Source organism: Rhinoraja longicauda, chromosome 10 (assembly GCF_053455715.1).
Source record: "Rhinoraja longicauda isolate Sanriku21f chromosome 10, sRhiLon1.1, whole genome shotgun sequence".
Lineage (NCBI taxonomy): Eukaryota > Metazoa > Chordata > Chondrichthyes > Rajiformes > Arhynchobatidae > Rhinoraja > Rhinoraja longicauda.
The window spans coordinates 18,044,803-18,069,507 of NC_135962.1; the positions used below are offsets into that span (position 1 = coordinate 18,044,803).

Below are 24,705 nucleotides of genomic sequence, written 5' to 3' on the forward strand. Positions count from 1 at the left end.
TCAGAAAAAGATTAGAATCGTACCCTTATGCATTGGGTCAGAATCTTTTGCATGCAATCAATTATGTTAAATTTTTAAACGAGCAAATAATAAATGTAGGCATGCAAGCTGATGCAGATGTATATTGATGAATCCAGTATGTAATAAAGGTTTGTGTGCTGACAAGGCCCACAAACAGCATACACCATTCACGTCTAAGCCATGAGAGTTGAAGCCTGCTTTGTCACTGTTTCAACAGACCTCAGTCGTACTTACAGTGTGCTGCTATGATGTGCAAGGCATCCATTGTTTCACAAGTAACTTCACTCCCAACCCTTGTCCTCAATGCCCTTTCTCCCCAGTGGTCCCACTCATAATTCCCACTTCTGTCTTCGCATCCAACCAAATTAGACTTCACACCCAATATCATGTCAAAACCACCTTTCCTTTTCTGGGTCTGTCTAATTTCCTTCTGATTCCCGCCCACGCTTCCTAACTGCTTCTGTCAGTTTGAGACATGACTGGGCATTTACATTAACTAATTCCCAATTATACCCAAAAATGGTCTCTATTCCAATCTGCCTCATACTCCCTCTTGATCCCTAGATTTACAATCCCAGTAACTGGCACCCCCACCCACCTACCTCTCTGCTGAAGATCCATCATCCTTCTACACACCCTGCCCATGTACCTGCATCCTTACTCCCATTGTTAACCCTGTCTTGCAGGATCCTATTGTTGCTAACATCCCTGGACCTGATCCTCCCTATACCCCCACCGCCCCGGTGTTCTCGTTGTTGTATCCGCATGCCCCTAGATCCTAATAAACTGCAACTTTTGTTAGCTCCACACAGGGAAGCCTCGAAGATGAAAATCCCTTGTGCCTATCTTGAGAACTAAAGCAGCACATTTGTGTACTCGTATGTCTCCTGATACATAGGCAGGGATGTATGACTAACATAGGGTGCTATGGAATGATGAATAAGCAACACTTTATGTCTGCATGATACCTGTAGTAGTTAATGAAATTTAGTTTTAGTTTCGTTTAGAGATACAGTGCGGAAACAGGCCCTTCGGCCCACCCTAGTTAGCACCGACCAGCTATTCCAGCACATTAACATTATCCTACGCACACTAGGGACAATTTACACCTATACCAAGCCAATTAACCTACAAACCTGTACGTGTTTGGAGTGTGGGAGGAAATCGAAGATCTCAGAGCAAACCCATACAGTTACGGGGAAAATGTACAAACTACATACATACAGCACCAGTAGTTAGTCTCTGGCGCTGCAAGCACTGTAAGGCAGCAACTCTACCGCTGCATCACTGTGATGCCCTTTTACCTTTTACCTAAGACTAATTACCTTAGTCTTTCTGTGTAGGAAAATAACTGCAGATGTTGGTTTAAATCAAAGGTAGACACAAAATGCTGGAGTAACTCAGCGGGTCAGGCAGCATCTCAGGAGAGAAGGAATGGGTGACGTTTCGGGTCGAGACCTTTCTTCAGACTGATGTCAGGGGAGGGAGTGGGACAAAGATAGGATGTAGTAGGAGACAGGAAGACAGTGGGAGAACTGGGAAGGGGGAGGGGAAAGAGATGGACAGAGGGACTAACTGAAGTTAGAGAAGTCAATGTTCATACTGCTGGGGTGTAAACTGCCCAAGCGAAATATGAGATGCTGTTCCTCCAATTTGCGCTGGGCCTCACTAGGACAATGGAGGAGGCCCATGACAGAAAGGTCAGACTGGGAGTGGGAGGGGGAGCTGAAGTGCTGAGCTACCGGGAGATCAGGTTGGTTAAGGCGGATGAAGAGCGAAGATGGGAATTGTCACAGAAATGTTATTTTATCTATTGTGTTTTCTGCGCTGCATCTTTAAATGAAATGAAAAATATACTAAAAATTAAGATTAATATTGTCTTTCTCTCATCATTCCTGGGTTTAAATTCTTGAACCTCAATTCATTGTTGGGGGGACCTTCAGGAGAAGATCTACATTAGTGCCAGAAGGGGTTCAACACCCTCCTCTTGGGGGCAATATGGGATGAACAATTGACATTGGGCTTGGAAACAAGCGCCACATCCCACATGATTAAATTTTTAAAAAGTTATAAGATGATTGAGCTGATGTGATATTATTTGGGTATCTTGCAGCAATTTGAGACAACTTGAGCAAATTGAGACAGCAAAATTATTCTTGCACAGAGATCTATAGGGCAGATTATGGCTTTCGATTATAGTAGATTAGGGCAGCACAGTGGTGCAGCTGTAGTGTCGCTGCCTTATAGCGTCAGAGATGGGTTCGATCCTGACTACAGGTGCTGTCTGTAAGGAGTTTGTATGTTCTCTCTGTGACCATGTGTGTTTTCTCCAGTTTCCTCCCACACTCCAAAGATGTACAGGTTTGTAGGTTAATTGGCTTTCATTTAAAAAAAAAAATTGTTCCTAGTGTGTAGGATAGTGTTAGTGTGCGGGGTGATCACTGATTGGCGCTGACTTGGTAGGCCGAAGGGCCTGTTTCCATGCTGTATCTCTAAAGTCTAAAGTAAAGTCTAAAGATTAATTTATTGTCAGGTCAAAGTCCAACTGACATACTGTTCTTCGGACTATAACTGTTATTTATTTGGCCAGAAAATAACACACGTTCACACCAGCGCATTCTTAGCCCAGAGATTAAAAGTGAACATGAAGATTTGTAGAAAAAAAGTCAGTCCAAAGTTGGACATATGTTGTCTATATTTGCTTATTACATTCAAATATTTTATTCCCCAGTGTTTTTGTTTTTGTTTTCCAGCATGCTCATTTACAATCTGATGTATATTTGACTAAAATGAAAAAAGGTGCATTTCTTGTGAGGATAGGTCAGAGGCAGTTTTATTTTGAACCAGTTCTTTAGGTCACTTGAAAGTACAGGAGCAAGTAATACCACGGAAGGACGAAAATGATTTTTAAAAAAACCCGTGGAAGCTTGAATTCTGAAATAAAAACAGAAAATTATGGAAATACTCAGTAAATCAGGCAGCAGCTGAAGAAAGAGAATGAGTTAACATTCAGGTCTGAAACTCCTCATCAGAAGTTAAATTGAAGGGTTTCAGATATGAAGCATTATCTCTGTTTCTCTTTCTACAGATGTTGCCTAATCGGCTGAGTGTTTGCAGCATTTTCTGCCAATAGAGTGAGGTCATCAATAGTTCAAATTTACTTCTAATTTTCTCTAATTTTCTCACAATTGAAGACTATGTTGATAGTATGAAAATAGTCTTCCCTATAAAAGTGATGCAAGGAAGGTAACAATTTGTACTAAAAATGCATAATAGTTGAGTTAATATTCTGTGGTTTATGTCCTGTATTGTATTTCTTTCCCATAATACAAACAATACTTTGAACTTTAAAACTTGTAGGCATTGTCATCAACATCTCCCAAGAAGGTGATTTCTGTTACCTAGAAAGACAACTGCATTTGGAAAACATCATCTATAAGGTAATGTCCACACGACAGCATCCTGGCTTGTAACACTTAGCTGGTTCTTTGCAACTGCCATGTTCCAGTTGTAGAACTCTAGATTTAATAATACTGGGAGCAAAGATCAAGAGGCACAGTGGCGCAGTTGGTAGAGATGCTGCCTCGCAACACCAGAGACCCAGGTTTGACCCTGACCTTGGGGGCTATCTGTGTGGAGTTTGCACGTTTTACCTGCGACCATGTGGGTTTTCTCTGGGTACTCCAGTTCGCTCTCACGACCCAAAGACATGCGGGTTGGTAGGTGAATAGGCTTCTGTAAATTGCCCCTAGTGTGTAGGCATTGGACAAGATGGTGGGATAATGTAGAACTGGTGAGAATGGGTTGGCATGGATTTGGTGGGCTGTAGGGTTCGTTTCCATGCTGTATCTTTAATCTAAACTAAAAAGGTCCACCACTACTTTCTCAAGGACATCCGTAAATTACAATAAATGATTTTCTTGCTGGAGCCACATACAGCCCCATCATCAATGAAAAAGAAATTCCAAATTACCGTGGTTTCTCTTCTGTTTCAATCTGCCTTACAATGCTCTCCATCCATGACAGCAAATCCCGGACCATACTGAAAAAGCGGAATTTCTCAGCTGTATCAATTAACTGGGTACGCCGACCATCACAAGCATCCAAAAGTGCCTTCCAGGCCTCAACCACCTCCTGCTCTTGTTTCTGGATGGCTGCAGCTTTATCCCCTGCATAGGCTGTCTGCAAACGCCCTGCGTCATCTTGGAACTGCTGAACCTATTAAAACGAAAATCTATTGTATTATGCAGTCAAGATAAAGTCAAGGCACAACTTTATGTTCTGTCTACCTTACAGTTTTTTTAACTATAAATGGGCAATTCAATTTGAATCACCTAAACTCTCGACAGATGCTGCTTCAGATCTCTCTACTGTCGTTAAGTTGTACACAACAGTCTTTCATTAAATGAAGCAATACTAATGATAACTAAATTACACTGAAGGGAGACATTGGTAAAAGTCCATGGGAGGGTAAAATAAATGTGCATTGAGTACGGTTTCAATCAATTTCCAAAATAATAAACTGGGGTTAGCAAATTAAGAACTAACATTTCAGTGTGTTTTCTTTAAAGAAATAAAATAGCCAGGCTTTAAATTAGCCCAGAGTCATCACAACCAAACACACAAAATAAATCATTAGAAAATAAATTGAATGTACAAGTTGCATCTTATGAATCAAAATATAAATATCCATCAAAAATGTATTTACTGCCTTGTGTAGAAAACTTTATTTTGTTACAATAGGAGCATATGAAACAGTAAACAAAATAAAAAGTAGCTTCAATCTTGATTGTATTCATGCATACTCCAGATTGCTGGAAGAAGCTAATGGAGTTGTTGACTAATCATAGCAACCAATCCTTCTCAATTAGGCTGTAACAAATCCAACTACAAGATGACCAAACCCTCAAATGCAAGCAAGGTTTGGGAACCAAGTTCTAACATGTTGATTATACTTACCATATGTTACATCTCAAATTACTCCTACACACTGCCCCAAAATAAGATTGTATCAAATGAGTGAGACTGATATAATTTTCATGCTGTCATTCTGCTGCTACTTAACAGTGCCTACATATTTATTTCTATTATATGTTAGTGGCAGTGCGCTGTACCTGTACACCCAGGGAATGAATATCTCGTTCAAACGTGTTGTGCATTCTGTGGAAAGATTCCGCTGTGTTGGCATCACGGCCCAGTTCCTCTGGCAACTCCTTGTGCTTTTCCTGGATCAGGCTCGAAAGCTCTTTGCCATCGTAGAAATATTTGTGGAGTTCATAGGAGGCGGCCAGCAGCTGTGTCCGGGTGTCTATCAGCTCCAACAGATCGGCCCAGGCTTCGTTCAAGCTGTCCTTCCACGCCGCTATGTCCGCTGCCTCTGAATGGCCCGAGTCAATGAGATCGTCAATCAACATATTGACGCCGTCCACTCTCTCTTGACCAATCGTCCCAGTCTCTCTGGCAAACTCACGGAACTTTTCCCTCAGCATCTGAAAGCGAATCATTTAGTTTTGTTTATTATTGTCACGTGTACCAAGGTACAGTGAAAAACCTTTCAGTCAGATGCTATTCAGTCAGCGAAAAGATGATGCATGAATTCCAATCAAGCCGTCCACAGTGATCAGATACAGGATAAAGGGAAAAATGTTTAGTGCAAGATAAAGTCCGATGAAGTCAGATCAAAGATAATAATTAAACACAGTGAGCAGGGTTTTGCTTGTTACCAATTAAACTATAGATGTCTTTTACATACCTGGCCTGGATTCTGCCCAAGTTCTGAAAATACTGCAAGAATTTTATGATCAGAATCTGTGGTAACCACTAGAACTATTCACTTCATTAGCTTTCTCTAACCAACTTTATGTCACAGATTTACGAAGCTTATTTTTCAAATTTATTTCTGGGATAGAAATATGTGCCACTGTTGTTCAAAATATATTTCTTCTCCCCTTGCTTCACCCCCTCCAGTTTTCTGTAATGTTTGCATAGAACATAGACCGGTGTAAAAAACCTGACCTGGCCTGCACATCTCCTTTAAACATAGGGTCACGATCCAAAATGTCGGGAGTCTTTACTCTCCAGAGATGCTGCCTGACCTGCGAAGATACTCCAGCACTTTGTGTCCTTTCTAGTAAACCGGCATCTGCAGTTTCTTATTTCTACTCCATCAAAACTTTGCTGCTTTCGCCTTAATGCGATGCTGTTTGGTCTTTGACATTTCCACCCTGGGAACCCATTTCCATCAGGTTTGTCCCGATCTCAACCTGTGAGCCCACAATATTCGCCAAGTATAGAAACAGAACTAAAATAACTAAATTGACTAAAGGCACAAGAAACCTAATATGCTCAAAATTTTACAATCGAATGAACTTTATTAAGATTGTCCTTAGTTATGCTACAAAAGATTGATGGAATACTCACTGTAACTTGGTCGAAGTCTTTTCCTAATTCCTGTGAAGATGCTGCTAGATCCCTTTCTGCAATCCATTGCTCCAGATCTACCACCTCACGATTCAACTGGAAGAGATTGTGCATATCGTCCAATTTTTTCTGGCGCTCATTTCCTAAATCTCTGAGTCCAGCATACTGCTTGTCCACCTGTCCCTGACGCCTAATAATCTGTTCACTGTAAGTGAATCAAACTATCAGTTATTAATTGATTCCAACAGAACTGTGCGATTTCTATTTGAAATGGAAGTTCAACATCTTGATAACATGAACATGCTCTATCATCATCTCATTCCAGGTAAAACAAGTTTCCTCAGCATGAAGCAATAAAATGCATTTAACCAAAGATAACAGCCTCAGAGAAAGGTCCAAAGGTCTTAGAACTGGAATAGAAGCAACAGATTTGATCATATAAGTATTAACTGCTATTAACACATTTGTGTGTGGCTTCATGAGGTTGATGATTCTGGGGGTCAGAGGTGGGGGGGTGGGGGAATGGGTGTGGGGAGAGAGGTTTGGTGATAGGGAGTGTGAGGAATGATGTGCTGCATTCTGTACCACCCCCTCCTCCTGCACGATCCCTGAGACTACTTTGAGCGGGTTTGATGGAGATGTTTGTAGGAAGGCAAAGGTGGTGCATTAAAGAGACTATAAATAGTTGGGCTCAATAGCTTGTTGGTGTGCTGCTTGTTGGTTAGATATTTTAATTTTTATTTTTTTAGATTTAGAGATACAGCGCGGAAACAGGCCCTTCGGCCCATCGGGTCCGCGCCGCCCAGCGATCCCCACACATTAACACATTCCTACACCCCAGGGACAATTTTTACATTTTGCCCAGCCAATTAACCTACATACCTGTACATCTTTGGAGTGTGGGAGGAAACCGAAGATCTTGGAGAAAACCCACGCAGGTCATGGGGAGAACGTACAAACTCCGTACAGACGGCGCCCGTAGTCAGGATCGAACCTGAGTCTCCGGCGCTGCATTCGCTGTAAGGCAGCAACTCTACCGCTGCGCCACCGTGCCGATATAACTTACTGGCAGAGGGTCTGATGTAGGGTCTGACTGGAAACATCATTGCTGCTTCTCTTTCCAAAAATCCCACTTGAACTGCTGTGTGCTTCCAGCATTTTCTTTTTTTAAATTTTGACAAATAATGCAAGTGGCGAGGAGCAGAAGGAAAGGCAGACAAATGGGAATTCATCATCACTAAAAATAATGCAGCTGGCTCAACGTACAAAACAGGCTTCCTCTGTTCCTCCAATTATACTTTGATAACCAATTATTTCTATGATGCATCCAGGTATCTAAGGTGTGCAGTTAATGGCAGGCTTGGCTTCTGCACAGTGGGGCATGTAGAAAAACAAACGGAACGTGACTTTTAAGTCCACTACGTTCCCTGCTCAAGGTTAAGGATATCCTTGCCCTTCTGTTTGACCAGAATATCATGACAGCATTCTGGAGTATATAACACAAATGCTGTAAAGTAGACTTATTCGTATATATTTCCCTAAAATAAGCACAATGGATCCTAAGGTTTCAGTGGAAATTAGAGTTCGACTGGTTGTCTAGGTGTACTTCAGTATTCAAAATCAGATGGCGTCATTGCATTTGATTCACTGGCCTATCCATGTTCTCCTGGGATGCTGCCTGACCCGCTGAGTTACTCCAGCATTTTGTGTCTATCCTTGTAAATGTATCTCTGTACACAAGCAACGTCTAACACTTTAAAAGACAGTGATTACCACAACCTTTATTTTACTCGTGGATCTCACTGAGCTGTGATTGATTATAATTATTCAATTAGGAAAATGCAGAAAGGGTTTTTTAAAAAGTAAATCATGATTACTCTTCTTCATTGTTTTCTTTTCCATTGAACCCAGTATTTATTCGTCACCTATTAAATGTTGGATAATGTGGTTCTTTATGCGTCATCCTCTGAAAGCTGAGTTAAACCGCTGTGAACACATTCTACTCCCTTCTGTTCTTACTTAATTGTAAATTTCAAATCCACTAACCAGTGGATTCCATCAACAATAGAACAAATAAATAAAATTACAATAATTTTGGCACATGATAACTAATGATAAGCATCATGGAAGGAACATTTGAGTAGACTTTTGAGGAGTTAAGACTGCCGCAGTGTTGCTACTCACCCCTCCGGGTGCTCAGCAGCCAGAAGTATTTGGGCCCGGTTGGCAAGCTCTTGAATTGTATTTCCGTAATCCAAGATTGCCTGCTGCAGGATCTGGTGTTTCTTCAACATTGAAGTCGCACTATCTTCATCCTAGAGAACCCAGAAAAAAAGTGAATGTTGGACATATATTGGAGTTTGCTATCATGGATGAAATATTATACACCAGTACAAGGCTCTTCAAGCTTTTGTGACTGGTGATTACTGCACACCACCCTCAGCCAAAGACGAGTGTGGTTGAGCCAAATCATGTTTAATGAGCTTGTTAAATGTAGCAACAGAAAGAACGCTGGCATGCAACCTGATATTAGAGCACCACGTGGACTTAAAAAAGGTTACATGTACATGCTTCCTGCCTGCCCATTGGATGGAATAGCACATGAACATGCAATACTCCAACACAGAGCCAGGTGCAAAGACCTAGCAACAAAACAAAAATAGTTATGGAGAAGTCTATGAGCAACCCATGAAATATTCCAGCTGGCACAAGTAAACTGCCAGGGAATAAAACAGGTGCTTTGTTTTTATAATTTTTTTAAAACTCTTGCACTTAATTAACTAAAACTAATATTCCACTTGCAGGCTACACTTTACCAAGTTTAACATTGACTGTAAACACATAATTATATAAAATTAATATTTATATTTGATGAAGTTGCAAAAATAATCTAACACATGGTGTAAATACATTTATAGCTGCCTAAACCTTAAATGATATAGTGTGGCCTGATCTAGTATCTTTTAAGCATAGGAGGTTGAATTACAGGTTTAAAGTTAAATACCTTTGGTTTATCATCAGAGATCATGTACAACTCCTGCTCACTCATCCACACTTCAGCTTCTGCAGCATCGAGATAATATTGTTGGGCTACATTTGTACTCTCCAGGCGCTTCTGCCTTTCCTCTGTTTCTTCTTGCAGTTTGTCCCACAATCCATTTAACTCTTTCAATTGTTCCTTGATAGTACCTGCATCTGGTCTCTGATCCACAATCATCTTTTCTCCCCTTTCTAACACATCATCTATACGTGGCTGATGCCCTTGAATTTCCTTCTGAAAAGTCTGTAGAAGCAAAAAGAGAAATCATGGCAACAACAAAGTGGGGTTGGCCATGTGGACCTCTGAAGTCTGAGTAACCGTGAACTATTATTAATTATCCTCTCAGAAATGAGAAAGACAAAAAAGTGAAGTATTTTGCTGAAGTAAAGCAATAATGATAACCTTTCTCTGGTGATAAGCTTTGCAAATGTTAATTAAACGGTGGCTCAAGTCCCTCTGCAGATGCCCCATACTTTCTCACAGCTGATTACCACTGTCTTCCAATGTTGTGCTGCTCATGGAGATCAGCAATGGGGTGCATACCCCTGAACTGTCCCAGCACTGAGATCAGCACCGAGACACACGGTTGGGAACAGCTGTGAGAGAGAGGGGTGTGTAAGATTATCACCAATGTAAACTTATCCTTAAACTTTATGGGTCTATTTGTTTATGTTTTACGAATCACCTTGTTAACATGCCCTGCCACTTTGAATGTATCCAGTTCCCTTTGAGCATCCATATCATTTAGGTGTGTGCCATTTGGTTTATATTATCTCTTATTCTTTCTGCCAAGGAGAATTACTTCACTCCTTTTCTCAAAATATCATCTGTAAACTTGCCTTCGCTTTTTGCCAGGCTATAGTAGTCCATTATTTTTCTCAATCCTGCCTACAATGCTTTCCAGCTTTGGCTCATCCACAGATTTGGAAATTCTGCTTTGCCTTACCACATCTAAATGATTTCTATAAAAACTAAATCTGGTTCATTGGACAACACGAAATCCAGAATTGCCTTCTCTCTGGTAGGGTCCAGTACAAGCTGCTCTAAGAATCCATCTCGGAGGCACTCTACCAACACCCTTTCTTGGGGTCCAGAACCAACCTGAGTTTCCCAGTCTACCTGCATATTGAAATCTCCCATAACCACAGTGGCATTACCACATGCTAATTTTAACTCCTGCTGCAACTTGCACCCTATATCCAGGCTACTGTTTGGGGGCCTGTAAATAACTCCCATTGGTTTCTTCTTACCTTTACAATTCCTCAATTCTATCCACAGAGACTCCACACCATCAGTCCCTACGTCACCCCTCGCAAGGGACTGAATTTCATCCCTCACCAACAGAGCTACCCCACCTCCTCTGCCCACCTGCCTGTCCTTTCTATAGGACCTATGACCCTGAATATTCAGTTCCCAGTCCTGATCCTTCTGCAGCCATGTATCTGTAATCCCCACAATGTCATATCTACTAATCTCTAACTGATCTCTATTCATCCATTTTACTTCTTATACTTTGTGCATTCATATTTAATACTTTTAATCCATTATTCACCTCACCTTTCACATCAGTTCCTATTTCACTTGGCCATACTCTCCTATCCCTTCAAGAGCTTTCTGCCCCATTAATTCTGGTGTCTTTCTTAACTTTTCCTATACTCTCTTTCCCTTTAACTCCATCCTTGTCTTTCCAATTTGTCTTCTCCCCCCGCCATTTAGTTTAAACCCACCCATGTAGCAGTGGCAAACCTGCCCGCTAGAATGCTGGTCCCCCGCTCGTTAAGGTGTAACCCGTCCCTTTTGTACAATTCACCCTTACCCCAAAACAGATCCCAGTGGTCTAAGAATCTAAATCCCTGCCCTCTGCACCAACTCCTCAGCCACACATTCGGATCCCCTATCTCCCTGTTCCTGCTCTCACCAGCACGAGGAACTGGAAGCAAACCGGAGATAACCACCCTGGAGGTCCTGCTTTTCAGCCTTTTTTTGGGCTCTCTAAAGTCACGTTGCAGAATCTCTTTCCTCTTCTTCCCGACATCATTTGTGCCGACATGCACTACCACTTCCGGTTGCTCACCTTCACCCTTGAGGATGCTCTGCATTCGGTCCGTAACCACCTGGACCCTGGCACCAGGGAGGCAACACACCATCCTTAAATCCCGCCTGTTGCTGCAGAAACCCCTGTCCGTACCTCTCACTATGGAGTCCCCTATTACCACGGCTCTGCCTAATGTCTGTCTCTTCGGCTTTGCTTCAGCACCATGTTTTGACCAGTCTGCCGGCAGCGTCTTCTGTCCCGACAGCTTCCAAGAGATGAACCTGCTTTCAAGGGGGTACATCCCCCGGGGTCTCCTGTACTCCAAGCTTCCTTCCCTTCCTAATCATCACCCACCTTCTCTCTTCCGGTATCTTCGGTGTAACGATCTCGCTGTAGGTCTTGTCCAGGAAACTCTTGTTTTCCCAGATGATCCTGAGGTCATCCATTTGCCTCTCCAGTGCCCTTACACGGTCCTTCAGGAGCTGAACCTGGACACACTTTCCACAGTTGTAGCAGCCAGAGGCACCAGCGGTGTCCCTGACCTCCTACATCCTGCAAGCATCACACTGAATCAGCTTACCTGTCATTTCTTCACTGCATCTCACCCTCTCCAACTTTTGGCTGAGTCTCCTATCGCAGCCTCCTCGCCGAAGATTCTCGGGCCAAAGACTCGCACTTTGCTCACAAGGCACTTCCCTCGACCAGGCCGCTCCCCGACAGGCCATTCCCCTTCTCAGCCAATCCCCACACTCACTCTTTCACCTGCCGACCTTGAAGGTATCTTCTAATCTGGAAACTAATCTATTTCAATTCTCCGCTTTCTGCCTTAAACCTTATCTATGCTTCAATTTCATTCTCTTTTTTTTTTAAATGGGACTTCATTGAATACCTTCTAAAAATCCTTGTTGGCAACATCACTGCATTCCCCTCATCAACATTTTCCTTTACCTCGTTAAATAATTCAAGTGGGTGCTTCTATTATTTTAACTTTTCAAGTCATTTCAGAATCTGAAAACAGAATTATAGTCTGATAAATTTATAGTGGCTTTTGAATATTTTGAATATCATTGGCATTCACAAATATCCAGTCTCTTTGAAAGCACATAAACCAGAAGAGGCGCTGTGTCCAACTGCAGGAAGCCTGCGCCATGTTGGGCCTTACCAATCAATCAGATCCAGTTTAATTGAAGAGGTTTGCGAGCTGGTCTGTGGAAGATTCAGGTAATTTAATCCAGTGGAATGTGAGTTATGGAACAACAGTAAAGGCACCACTTTCTGTCTATTTAATTTTCCGTCTCAATTCCACTATAACGGCTACAACTACCAAGGAATTATGATAAAATCACACTGCTTCAAAGTAGTCCTTTACATGACAATTTGACAGCAATACTGGGACATCAGTATTGCTGATCCCATCCCTCTCCTCCACAGCTGCAGAAACCCTCATCCACGCCTTCATCACCTCCCGTCTGGACTACTGCAACAGCCTCCTCTATGGCGCACCCTCAAAAATCATCAGTAAACTTCAATACATTCAAAACTCCGCTGCCCGTCTACTCACCCACACCCCGATCCGTGACCATATCACCCCCGTCCTTTATAAACTCCACTGGCTCCCCATCCCCCAGAGAATCCAGTACAAAATCCTCCTCATAACCTACAAAGCCCTCCATAACCTGGCCCCATCCTACCTGACCGACCTCCTCCACAGGCACACTCCCACCTGCACCCTCCCTCTGCTGCTGCCAATCTCCTATCCCCCCACATCCGGACCAAACTCAGATCCTGGGGGGACAGGGCTTTCTCCATCGCTGCTCCCACCCTATGGAACTCACTACCCCAAAACGTTAGAGACTCCTCCACACTCACCACATTCAAAACATCGCTGAAGTCTCACCTGTTCAGTACTGCCTTCAACTACTGAAGGTCACCTCACCTTCTGTCTCCTTTCTCTGTTCGTTTATTTATTTACTTATTTATCTATTTATTCATTTCCCTATGTTCTCTAAATCTCTGTAAAGCGTCTTTGAGTATATGAAAAGCGCTATATAAATAAAATACATTATTATTATTATTATCAGATCTATTCCTCTCATGGTTTTGTACACTCCCATATGATCAATATATTGGTTAAAATAACCATCATCATTTTAAAAGCAAGTGACGGAATGATATTTGGAGTCGTGTACAGAACTGCACTGAAATGGTTAAATGGAAAAAAAAAGAAAAAAAAGAAATGTTTGATGGATGTTTTCCATGAATATGACCTACCTTATTCTTCTTCATTAAGAGTTGCACTGCCTGCAGATTGTGGCCATGGTCTGTGCTTGTGGCTAAAGGCATTCGTTCCTTCACCCAGAGCTAAGAGAAAATGAGATAAAATATTCATAAGATTACTTAATATCTCTGTACAATTCATGACTTTAATTAATCTGTTCTGAGAGAAGTTTAAATGTAACTCCTTACAGATTCATCTTCCAGATCCCGGTAAAACTGGAACCTCATCTTCGACATGAGAAGATTTTGACGGCGTTCCTGCAGAGGGGCCATCAGCTGCAAGAATCTATTCTCTATATCATTTTCCTTCTCATCTGTCTCCATCTGTCCTTCTTCGGAGAGAATTTTGGCCTGACGTACAAGTTCCTCCACCTCTTTCTCTCGCACTTCCACTTGGTTTTCCACCATCTGTTCACAACAAAAACAATCTATTCATTTATCCGACAGGATAAAAGGGAAGGATGATTCCAATGCAGCAAAATGTTGGCCAATAGTTAGATTTCACATCAAATATTTCATTGATTATCCAACAGTTTTTCATGTGTTTCATCTATTGACGCTTTTATGTGAAAGTTTAAGAATAAGGGGTAGGCCATTTGGAACTGAGATGAGGAAAAACTTTTTCAGTCAGAGAGTTGTGAATCTGTGGAATTCTCTGCTTCAGAAGGCAGTGGAGGCCAATTCTCTGAATGCATTCAAGAGAGAGCTAGATAGAGCTCTTAAGGATAGCGGAGTCAGGGGGTATGGGGAGAAGGCAGGAACGGGGTACCGATTGAGAATGATCAGCCATGATCACATTGAATGGCGGTGCTGGCTCAAAGGGCCGAATGGCCTCCTCCTGCACCTATTGTCTATTGTCTATAAAATCATGAGTTCTTTCATAATTGTAAAAGGATGCCAGAAATACTGAAATAACAGTTAGGGCTGTAGAATTTTCAGAAAAACAGACTCGAGAGTAAAAAGAGATGATGCTGAACTATTCTTAAATATGATAAGAGATGACAGGAACAAATGTAAGATTGGAGATTATCAACAGAAGGCCAAGTGCAATTCATATCAATCAATTCCTGAAAAGCCTGGATAGAGTAAATGTGGAGAGGATGTTTCCACTAGTGGGAAAGTCTTGGACCAGAGGCCATAGCCTCAGTATAAAAGGATCTTCCATTAGAAAGGAGATGAGGAGGAATTTCATTAGTCATATGGTGGTGAATCTGTGGAATTTATTGCCACAGACAGCTGTGGAGGCCAAGTGTCAATGGATATTTTTAAGGAGAATACAGACAGATTCCTAATTAGTAAGGGAATCAGGGGTTATGGGGAGAAGGCAGGAGAATTGGGTTGAGAGGAAAAGATAGATCAGTCATGATTGAATGATGGAGTAGACTTAATGGGCTGAATGGCCTAATTCTGCTCCTGGAACTTATGAATTCCTGAGGGCTTTTTCTAAATCTATATCAGATAAATCAATGGATAATATTTTAATGTTTATAATAAGAGAATAAGTTGTTCTTATTTGAAGAGGTCTGCGTTTAATATCCAAGTGTTTTGAAGCATCACAGCAGATCATTGACATATGTTCGATAAATATTCATACAGCAAATCCATAATGCTGAAGTTTCCATAACAGAAAACTCAGCAAATAAAGGCTTTGTTAATGCACCTACGAATCTCCATAACAACTAGTGTGAATAAAGCAAATATAAACACCTGAAAGGGGGTTTGAAAAAACCCTATTCAAATGATGTATAACTCCATTGCAACATTACAGGATTAGATTACTGATCATCATGAAACAATTTTTGGTTGTGTGCATCATTTGTCCACTAGTGGGCAGTGTTTGACTTTCTCCAACAGATTTTCAGCAGAACTCCTTGTCAATTTGTGTAAGAAAATAACTGCAGATGCTGGTACAAATCGACGGTATTTATTCACAAAATGCTAGAGTAACTCAGCAGGTCAGGCAGCATCTCAGGAGAGAAGGAATGGGTGACGTTTCGGGTTGAGACCCTTCTTCAGTCTGAAGAAGGGTCTCGACCCGAAGCGTCACCCATTCTTTCTTTCTTGTTAATTTGCATCATTTCTCGGACTGATTTTTCAAACGCCCAACAAAAAAGCTCTTTGTTTTTCAGATGATCAGTGTGCATTTACACAAAATTTTAGAAACGGTTAAGTGTAATTTGGATATGTTTAATACTTAGAAAAATGTTTTGTACAATTTATTCAAGGCTGCTAATTTTGCAGCATGATCAATTATAAATTACAACATTCACCTCAGGAATGTGCGTGCCTTCAACCCACTCTATTTTCTATACAGTCACACTTTTTTATTTTTAAGTTATACTTAATGAGAATATATGTTTATGCACCTCCAAGTCCTCTAAGTTGTTTCTGTTTGCTTTTATGCACTAATTTTGATAGAGATTCATAGGTACATGATCAGCGTCTTTATTTTCTAAAGGATGTGGGTGGAAATTGTAGCACTTGGAGGAAAGCCACACAGTCACAAAGAACATGTAAACTCCATGCAGCCAACATCAGAGGTCAGGAGTGAGGCTGGGCCATGGGGCAGCTCTTCTAGAGGTACCACTGCAGTGCCCTTCTTCCATGCATCTATTTATCCATTAAAGATGAATGCTGTAATTTGCCATTGTACCAATTAACTATAGCTTGCAGACTTAATTGACAAAATAATCAATAGTTAAAACTGCAGCAATGAGATTTCAGAATAGGTAGTTAGAAAATCATTGACTTAAGTGTGTGTTGCCAAATATTTCTAGCCCCAGCTGTGGCTAAATCTGCAACGTCCAAAATTAGTTATCTCAGAACCCAAAGAAATGGAGTGGCAGCAAGTATCCCTTAATCCCAGGACACCTGCAATAAGATGAAGAAATTGCTAAATCGAAAGAGCTGAATATTTTCTAAATGGTGAAAAGGTGGGGGTCCAAAGAGAATTGAAAACTCATGTGCACAGGTTCTTGAAATGTCAGGTACAGAACATAACAAATTCTTGCCTTTATTTCCAGAGGCTGGAAATGGCATTCTCATAGGCGAAATATCGCAAAAATACTTTCCTGATCTTTAGTTGAAAGCTCAATAGATTGCTAATTTTTAAGATATATATATTTTTGTTAATTATTGTTATATAGAGCAAGGCTAGATGTGTGGGTTTAGGTCACAGATCAGCCATATCTCACTGAATGGTGAAGTATGCTTGATGGACAAAGCGGTCTATCCTCTTTCCTGTGTGATGCATAAAACTCCTAAATGTGGCCATTAAATTAGTTTAAGAAGAGATAATCCCAACTCTTCATCTAGCCAGGAAAAAATATTAAATTGATAATCAGCGCTTGCCATTAATTCCAAGCCCATTTATAAAGCATCCAATTGAACCTCTTAACTAATTTCAGAACAAACAAGAAATAATAGAAGTACTCAGAAGGTCGGGCACCATCTTTGTAGATAGAGAAACAGTGAGCAGAATGATAACCTGTAGCTTTTTCAGCAGAATATTGACACTAGTTAAGTCCTTTCCAAAGTTTTCAGTCTGCAGCTGTGGTTCCAGCTCATCCATCCACTTGTCCAAGTCCTCACAGTCCTGTGAGAAAAGCTCTGACCGGTTCGCTTGGAACAGGCGATGTGCCTTGTCCTTCGTAGTCAAATCCAGGATTTCCCACCGATTATGTAGTTCATCCAGTTTCTCTGAGACAATTGGTTTAAAATCTGGCTTTTCATCCATCAGTTGCTTCCCTTCCTGCAATCAGGAGAAGATCACCAGACAACATGAAGACGACATGCATTAGCATCACACAAGCTGCAACAACTAATTGTCATACAATGTCATTTTAAAGTTGCTGATGAAAAGGCAAGACGATGATACAACTGTAACTGCATGCTGGTCTGTGAACTCTGCAATTACTTTTGCTTTTAGTCTTGACATTTACTGATGATAATGGTACAGTACAAAAACATATATGTCTAATGATGAATGTTAATGAGACGCTCAAACACCAATTTTAAAGCAAACTATTTCCTGCAATATTAAAGAGTCAAATCTAATTGGATGGCAGTCAGTGGCCCAAAAGGAATTTAATCTGAGGATCCTGGAACTGTGAAAACAATCCCAAAAGCCGGAGAAAAAAATCCCTGAAGAGTCTACACTCATTTTAAAAGGTTATTTAAGTGTCGCACTTCTATAAGCTGATTTTTTTTGTTGGTGCTTTGATATAGTAGGATCCATTTTAAATGCTACATTAAATCTGTAGGATTCAAAGGGATTGAATCTACCATTTGTATATTTTACTGTTTGCTTAGATCATCTTAATTCTCCCAACTGAAAATGTTATCTTTCTTTAAAAGTGAGCAAATGGGCAAACTAATTCATATATGTACTCAAGGAAATATACCATTGGCAATGTTAGGATATTACATAATTACTGTAGGATAACTAACGAAAGTGAAAGTTGAATACAAGCTGTGGTTAATGTCAGAAGTGGGAGATGAGTTGTCACTTGGCCACTCCACATACTTCATGTTCAGATTATGTAGGAAAATAACTGCAGATGCTGGTACAAATCGAAGGTATCACAAAAAGCTGGAGTAACTCAGTGGGTCAGGCAGCATCTCAGGAGAGAAGGAATGGGTGACGTTTTGGGTCGAGACCCTTCTTCAGAAGAATGTTCAGATTACATTAGGTCAATTACTAAAAACACAAATAATATGCATTCCATTTACAATGTCAACCAATTGATTTGCAGATTGACTTGTGATTTCATGAGATTTAAAGGAAATTCATTATTATTGTGGTTATAAGGAAACTTTCTCAGTAGATAACCTGTGACATATCTCAGGGTCAGGATTAACTTACTGTTAAGTAACACTTCAATTTTACAACTCTCACTATTGTTTCCAAGTTTCTTTAATAGTCTTTCTTTCTAACAGTTCCATTAGATTTTTGAGATACCTGCATTCAACCAACCCTTTGTCTGTGCTCACCATTGGTAAACATGCCTTCAATACTAAGGCACATTTCCCTCAAATCCCCCTCAACCTCTCTGTCTTTGCCTCCATCTATAAAATACTCGGCACCTTCTACCAAGTATCCACTCTTGTGTGGATCACTGCCAAAATTGTTTAATAACTCTCTTATGAAGTGGTAAGGGATTATCATATCTCATAAATAAAGCTGCTACACAAAATGGAAGTTTTTTTTTATTGTAAATATATTTCAGAACCTGTATTATCTAAATTTAAAGATGATGAATATTTATGGTGATTCCCTAGTTGGTAATTCCTAGTTTACAGAAGGGAACATCCTCACTTTTTTATCTCAGGGACTTCTTCATTAAGGTGTGACATTTGGTTAAATATAAAATTCACAGATGGGTCATTTAGACTGGAAATGGGCCAATCAGAGGAAACATTGTGATTTACCTTTAGCTGGCCTTTCAAACAATGGAGATCATACCCTCAACAAATTGGCACTATAATTATCTTAAAATTCAGTAATAATATCCAACTTAATAGTCTCCATCATTTTAAGTATTTTCATATAAAGCACTGTGTTCTGAGTTGAAATATTTATGAACAGAAATACAACCTTGTTTGCATCTACTAAACAAATGAACTTCAATGAAACTACATCGCAGAAGCAGTGTGCAATGTTCAGCTGCTTCTGTATTACATGGTTAGCACATGTAACAAAATGGAGAATTTCTCATCTTTGGTATGTCTGTTAAGTTGTGCATACCTTGTTCCAAATTGGCTAAATCAGTGCACAAGACAGAATAAATTATTTCCAATAGCTGTATACCCTGATTGTATTAATCACCATAGCACGATTCCACTCAATGCATCATTTTGAAAAGGCTTTAAACTTCCTACCTTTTAAAAAAGCTTTTAAATATTTTCTTTCAATTTATTTTGAGTATCCAGTAAATGGACTAATTTTTTTTAAACCAATTTCAATTACTTAAAATTAATAGTTTGCAGGAGTGGAGAGGACACTGGATAATAATAATTTTTGTGACGTTCAGATAAATCGTGATTTTTTAATTTAAAAAAAAGAAAATAAATATTCTAAAACATTTCCGATTGTGCCAATTCAAGAAAGAGTTTAATATGTAATAAAAGCCTCAATTTACAAAACAACCATAATACTCAGAACAATTTGCCTGGATCACTGATAGTCACAAAACTAGAAAATCTTGTCCACAATGCTGTACACAATTTGTGTTGAAGAGTGATGTCTTGTCTATTAACCTTTCCAAGAAACTGCATTACAAAAAATAATCTAATGTTGAAAATATTCAAACAAGACATTAAAGTATATCATAACTTATTACATAATAATTAACAACAGATGCAAAGAATTGAGGGGAAGGAAAATTTATCTGAAAGACGGCATTGTCACAAATCTTTAGTACTCATCACATTCCTGCATCCTGCTTTATTTACCATGTCGATTTTGTCCAGCCACTCCTTGTTTGATGCCAATTCAGCCATAAAAGCCTGATGCTTCTGCCACTTTGTGTGAAGATTGCGAGCTTCGTCGTAAGAAGTGTCCTGGGCTGTTAGCATCTTCTCGTTGATCCAAAAAGTAAGCTGGAAGAGGGAACAGGCAATACACAATTTTCATTTTAAGTGTGGTCTGAAATAATTACAGCATTATAAGAGGTTCGATATTGAATTATGAAACATCTTTTCAAGAAATATTTTCTGGTTTGGTTAAATCAGCATTTGTTGGATTCATGAGCAAAAAAGGACTGAGTAATTGTTTTTTTTCCGGTTTCATAGAGGCCCATAAATATACAGCAATGACTGCGATCAGAACATTAAATGGAATCTGATCCATTAATGGAGAGGGGAGCTGAAGGAATTCTTGCCAAATGACATGGCTGCATAAAGGTATGTCGATACAGATAATTGAACAGTTATGAGAGCACCAGTCCAGAAGTAATCAACATTTCTGATTGATGTTCGATTCAGTTGAATTGCTTTTTGAAGTGAGTTTAGGAAGGACCAGAGAACTTTGATAAGATGCTTCAGATATTATAATTGTAACCTTAGATGTTAACTATTTCACTCCACAATTGTTACCAAATCTTTCAATAGTTCCGTCAATTTTATTTTTGCTTTCAAAGTGCTTTGCCTCAGTAGAAATTTAATCAGTCTTCATTCTTAACCCTGTGGAGTCATAACAGTGTGGAAACAGGTCCTTCCGCCCACCTTTCCCATGCCCCATCTACACTAGGCCCCCTGCCTGCCCTCCATCCCATATCCCACCAAACCTACCCTATCCATGTACCTGTCTAAATGTTTCTTAAACATTGATATAGTACCTGCCTCAACTACCTCCTCCAGCAGCTTGTACCATATACCTACCACCCTTTATGTAAAAACTTTATCCTTCAGGCTCCCATTAATTCTTTCCCCCCCTCATCTTAAACCTATGTCCTCTGTAAAGTTAGAGTCTACTATGTACAGCAAAGAAACAGGCCCTCGAGCACACCATGTCTATGCTGACCATTATGTCTACCGACACGAATCCCATTTATCTGAGATAATTCCATGTCCCTCCATGCCATGCTTATCCAAGTAGTTGTCCAGATGCCTCTTAAATATTGTTCCTGATCCTGCCTCCACCACCCCTTCTGTCTGGGCTTATTCCAAATAATAACTGCTCTTTGTGTAAAAATGTCTCTCAAATCCACTTTAAAACTCTTCCCTTTCACCTTAAAGCTTTCTAATTCTAGACACTCTAACCATGGGAAACAGACTTAGGCTATCTATCCCTCTTCAAATTTTATATACCGCCACCACCTCACCGCTCACGCTCCTTTGCTCCAGGGAAAACAGACCCAGTCTGTCCAATCTCTTCTTATAACTTAAGCCCTCCAATCCAGGCAAATTGGAAGACAAGGAGACACAAGAGAATGAAGGGTACTGACCCAAAACATCATCTGTCCGTTCCCTCCGTAGATGCTGTCTAACCTACTGAGTTCCTCCAGCACTTTGTATTTTGTTCAAAATTCCTTGTGAACCATTTCTGCACTGTCTCTAGATTAATCACATCTTTCCTGTAGTGTGACAACCAGAATTGCTTTTACTCGACTCTTTTACTTGATGCCTTGGGTGATGAAGTCACGCATGCCATCTTCCTTCACCATCCCATCTTCCTGTGTTGTCACGTTCACAAAACTATGTACTTGTTCCCCTTAATATTCTTAGAGAATCTTTTAGGAATCTCTTTCATCCTATCTGCCAGGGATATCTCATAAGGTCATAATGTCATAAGTAATAGGAATTCGGCCCATCCAGTCTACTCCGTCATTCAATCATGGCTGATCTATCTTTCCCTCCCAACCCAATTCTCCTGCCTTCTCCCCATAACCCCGAACACCCATACTAATAAAGAATCTATCTATCCCTGCCATAAAAATTATCCATTGACTTGGCCTCCATAGCCTTCTGTGGCAAAGAATTCCACAGATTCACCACCGTCTGTCTAAAAAAAATATTTTTCATCTCCTTCCAAAAGGAACGTCCTTTAATTCTGAGGCTCTGACCTCTAGTCCTAGACTCTCCCACTAGATGCTCATGGCCTCGTTTTGCCCTCCTAACGTCCTTCCTATATGTATCCCACCTCGCGTATACTCTTCATGGGACTCACTTGATTTCAGCTGCCAATAGCTATTTTTCCCAACCAGGTCCTCAATATCCCTTGTCAACCAAAGTTTCCTAATTTTACTAGTTATGCTCTTCATTCTATCAAGAATATGCTGGCCTGAACTCTTCTTAACTCACATAAAAACGTCCCTCTTGCCAGCCACCCCTTTACCTGCCCCTCTCGATCAACATTTGAAAGTTCCTCTCTGATGTGATCAAACTTAGCCCCCCCTCAACCTTAAACTTTAATTTATCTTTGTCCATGGGTATAAGAAAATAACTGCAGATGCTGGTACAAATCGATTTATCTTGGCCATGGGTATCTTGAAACTGGTTATTGGTCCCAGAGTGACATGTTAACCACTTGTCCAGCCTCACAACCAAAGAGGATGTTGACTGTAGCCTCTTCTCCAACAGGGTCGTCTACATGTTGCTTCAGAAAACTCTGCCGAGCACACTTAACAAATTCTGCCCCAGCTAATCCTTTAGCACCAAGACAGTCCTGGTCAAAACTAGGGAAGTTAAAATCATCTACTACTTATAATCATGCACCATCTGTGATTTCCCTTCATATATGCTCCTCTAATTCCTGTTTGGGAGGGGGGAGGACTATAGTATAATCCCATCAATTCCCCCTTTTTGATTTTGTTGGGTTAGGTCCTGGCAGTTTGCATGATTTATGAAAAGAAGCTGGAATGTTGCCTATCTGCCTGTTTGACAACACAAAGAGTCAAAACCTGATCACATTGAAAACCACAGTCCAAATCAACAGCCATCCACACCATTGCATGGCATGTTTGCCTTATGAGCATTCACGGCTCAATGATCTTTGTGCACCAACCAAAACAATAATTTTAACACGAATATAAGAATATGGTTGCGGTTATTTCAATAAAGTGCTCAAGCTAAGGTACGTAAATTGGCCTAATATGATAGAATCGCAAACCTCTTGGCAGTTCTGTTGGAAGTGCTGAAGATCACGGTTGTCTTTTAAATGTTCAGTTACTTCTTTTGCCTTTTTCCTATTTTCTTTGTACCTAGAATAGTGATGACATCATATTGGAAACAGAATGTTAAACAGCAGTAGAAAGCTTCAATCACAGCCGTTGCTTTGTCAAATATGCTCAGTCCTCAAAACGTTTACTTCTTACCTTTCATCAATAGATTTTATCTTGTCAAGCATCTTGTCTTTAAAAATATTTCCATCTTTGATGAGCTTTTCTCCTTCATCGATTGTCCCAATGATTTTGTCTTCATTGGCATCCATGCTTGTCATAATACCATCTTGCTTCTTTATTGCACCATCAGCTGCCTCCAAGGTTTTGGGCATTTCAACATGCATTAAGCTGTATTCCTACAGGGGATATGATCCGATACGATTACCCAAAAGTATTGCTCATGACCTTTTTGTATAGCTATCATTTGCAGTAACACATTATTTCACTCTCGTAAGTTTGATTAAACATGCTGTTCTTCTTCCTTCAATTACTCTCCTAAGTCCCTGTGCACTATGCAAAATTGTAGGCTTGGATAGAGTGGATGTGGAGAGGATGTTTCCACTAGTGGGAGAGTCTAGGACTAGAGGTCATAGCCTCAGAATTAAAGGACATTATTTTATGAGGAGGAATTTCTTTACTCAGAGGGTGGTGAATCTGTGGGATTCAGCGCCACAGAAGGCTTTGGAGGGAAAGTCAGTGGATATATTTAAGGTAGAGATAGATAGATTCTTGATTAGTACAGGTGTCAGAGGTTACGGGGAGAAGGCAGGAGAATGGGGTTAGTAGGGAGAGATAGATCAGCCATGATTGAATGGCGGAGTAGACTTGATTGGCCGAATGGCCCAATTCTACCCTTGTCTCTTATGATCTTATGAATCACGATACGATACAATAGAACTTTATTTATCCCAGGATGGAAATTGAAGATGATTAGCTCCCAATTCCCAGGACTTGCTATTGCCACAATCTAGCAAGGTGATGAAAAATATATAACAGCTGTTGGAGAGTTGGCCGGTGACATCCCTCCAAACTCAGCCCATGCACCTGACCATATTTTAATTCTTACTCCGGTGATTTTTCTTTTTTCTAAACATTTTTGACAAATACATGCCTTTCCTCAATGCATTTGCATTAATTGTTCAATCCTATCTTGCCAAACAATGGATTAATTCTGAATATAAAAATTCACTGACTTCATTGATATATGTCATAACTGATTCTAAAACATAATTGCCGTTTAATCAAAGGAA

General features: G+C 40.3%; 1 protein-coding gene across 5 annotated transcripts in view; it reads right to left on the reverse strand.

The window, feature by feature from the left end:
• LOC144597241 (spectrin beta chain, non-erythrocytic 1-like) overlaps positions 1–24,705 on the reverse strand; it is a 173,348-nt gene that overhangs the window by 43,475 nt on the left and 105,168 nt on the right. For all 5 annotated transcript variants that reach the window (XM_078406303.1, XM_078406304.1, XM_078406302.1 and 2 more), the window contains 11 exons: positions 23,609–23,811; positions 23,404–23,494; positions 20,247–20,393; positions 17,281–17,544; positions 13,983–14,201; positions 13,788–13,877; positions 9,446–9,724; positions 8,626–8,756; positions 6,442–6,646; positions 5,136–5,510; positions 3,995–4,239 (listed from right to left, as the gene is read on the reverse strand). In XM_078406303.1, the coding sequence (XP_078262429.1) occupies positions 3,995–4,239; positions 5,136–5,510; positions 6,442–6,646; positions 8,626–8,756; positions 9,446–9,724; positions 13,788–13,877; positions 13,983–14,201; positions 17,281–17,544; positions 20,247–20,393; positions 23,404–23,494; positions 23,609–23,811 (2,249 nt within the window). The remainder of the gene's footprint in view (positions 1–3,994; positions 4,240–5,135; positions 5,511–6,441; positions 6,647–8,625; positions 8,757–9,445; positions 9,725–13,787; positions 13,878–13,982; positions 14,202–17,280; positions 17,545–20,246; positions 20,394–23,403; positions 23,495–23,608; positions 23,812–24,705) is intronic.